At 39.6% G+C, this 627-nt stretch overlaps 1 protein-coding gene across 1 annotated transcript in view; it reads left to right on the top strand.

Annotated features, from left to right (window-relative positions):
- Positions 1-627, top strand: part of cux2b (cut-like homeobox 2b) — a 175,664-nt gene that overhangs the window by 153,863 nt on the left and 21,174 nt on the right. Inside the window, exon 9 of the mRNA XM_016463833.1 lies at positions 412-460. Coding sequence (XP_016319319.1) covers positions 412-460 — 49 coding nt within the window. The remainder of the gene's footprint in view (positions 1-411; positions 461-627) is intronic.

The following is a 627-nucleotide window of genomic DNA, read 5'->3' as shown; positions in this document are numbered from 1 at the left end:
TAATTTTAGCTTTAGTTATTTAGTTAAGTTTATATAAATGAAAATGAGCCTTGGCAACTAGCTGAAATAAAGTTTATTTTATTTTATATTATTTTATTTCACCTAATGTTTATTTTATTTCAAGTAGCAAAAATCTTTATATTTTTTTTTTACTATAATGACTGCAGTCAAGGGTATGCTAACTAGCTAATAGCTAAGCTAGTTAACATTAGCAAACTTAATGTAGTAAACTACTTGCTTAAATGCTGTATTTATTGTTATTTAATCCTTTGTGTCGCTTGGGAAACATTTCAGAACAACTTTCCAACTAAACGTGGCACTCTGTGCATTTTTTCAGCAGCATGAATCTGTGTGTAATTGCATGTGAGCATTAAACGTGATGTTGTTTAACCCGAGGTTTGTGTCTTCCAGAGTGGAGGAGATGGGCGCGCTAATGGCGAACCTGAAGAAGGCCAACCAGGTGAGTGTGGTGCCCTCCTCTCAGCCTCTGATTGAGACGCCGCGTCGCCAAGTTAATCACCTTCGTAATCAAGCTTTGAGTTTAATTAGACGCCCCTGCTGCCCCTCTTCCTCCCCCACCACCCTCCTCGTCCTCGCTCTCGCAGGCCCGTGATTAGCCAGCACTCT

Source organism: Sinocyclocheilus anshuiensis, unplaced genomic scaffold, assembly GCF_001515605.1.
Source record: "Sinocyclocheilus anshuiensis isolate Anshui unplaced genomic scaffold, SAMN03320099.WGS_v1.1 scaffold332, whole genome shotgun sequence".
Taxonomy (NCBI): domain Eukaryota; kingdom Metazoa; phylum Chordata; class Actinopteri; order Cypriniformes; family Cyprinidae; genus Sinocyclocheilus; species Sinocyclocheilus anshuiensis.
This window is presented reverse-complemented; position numbering and strand designations above follow the sequence as displayed.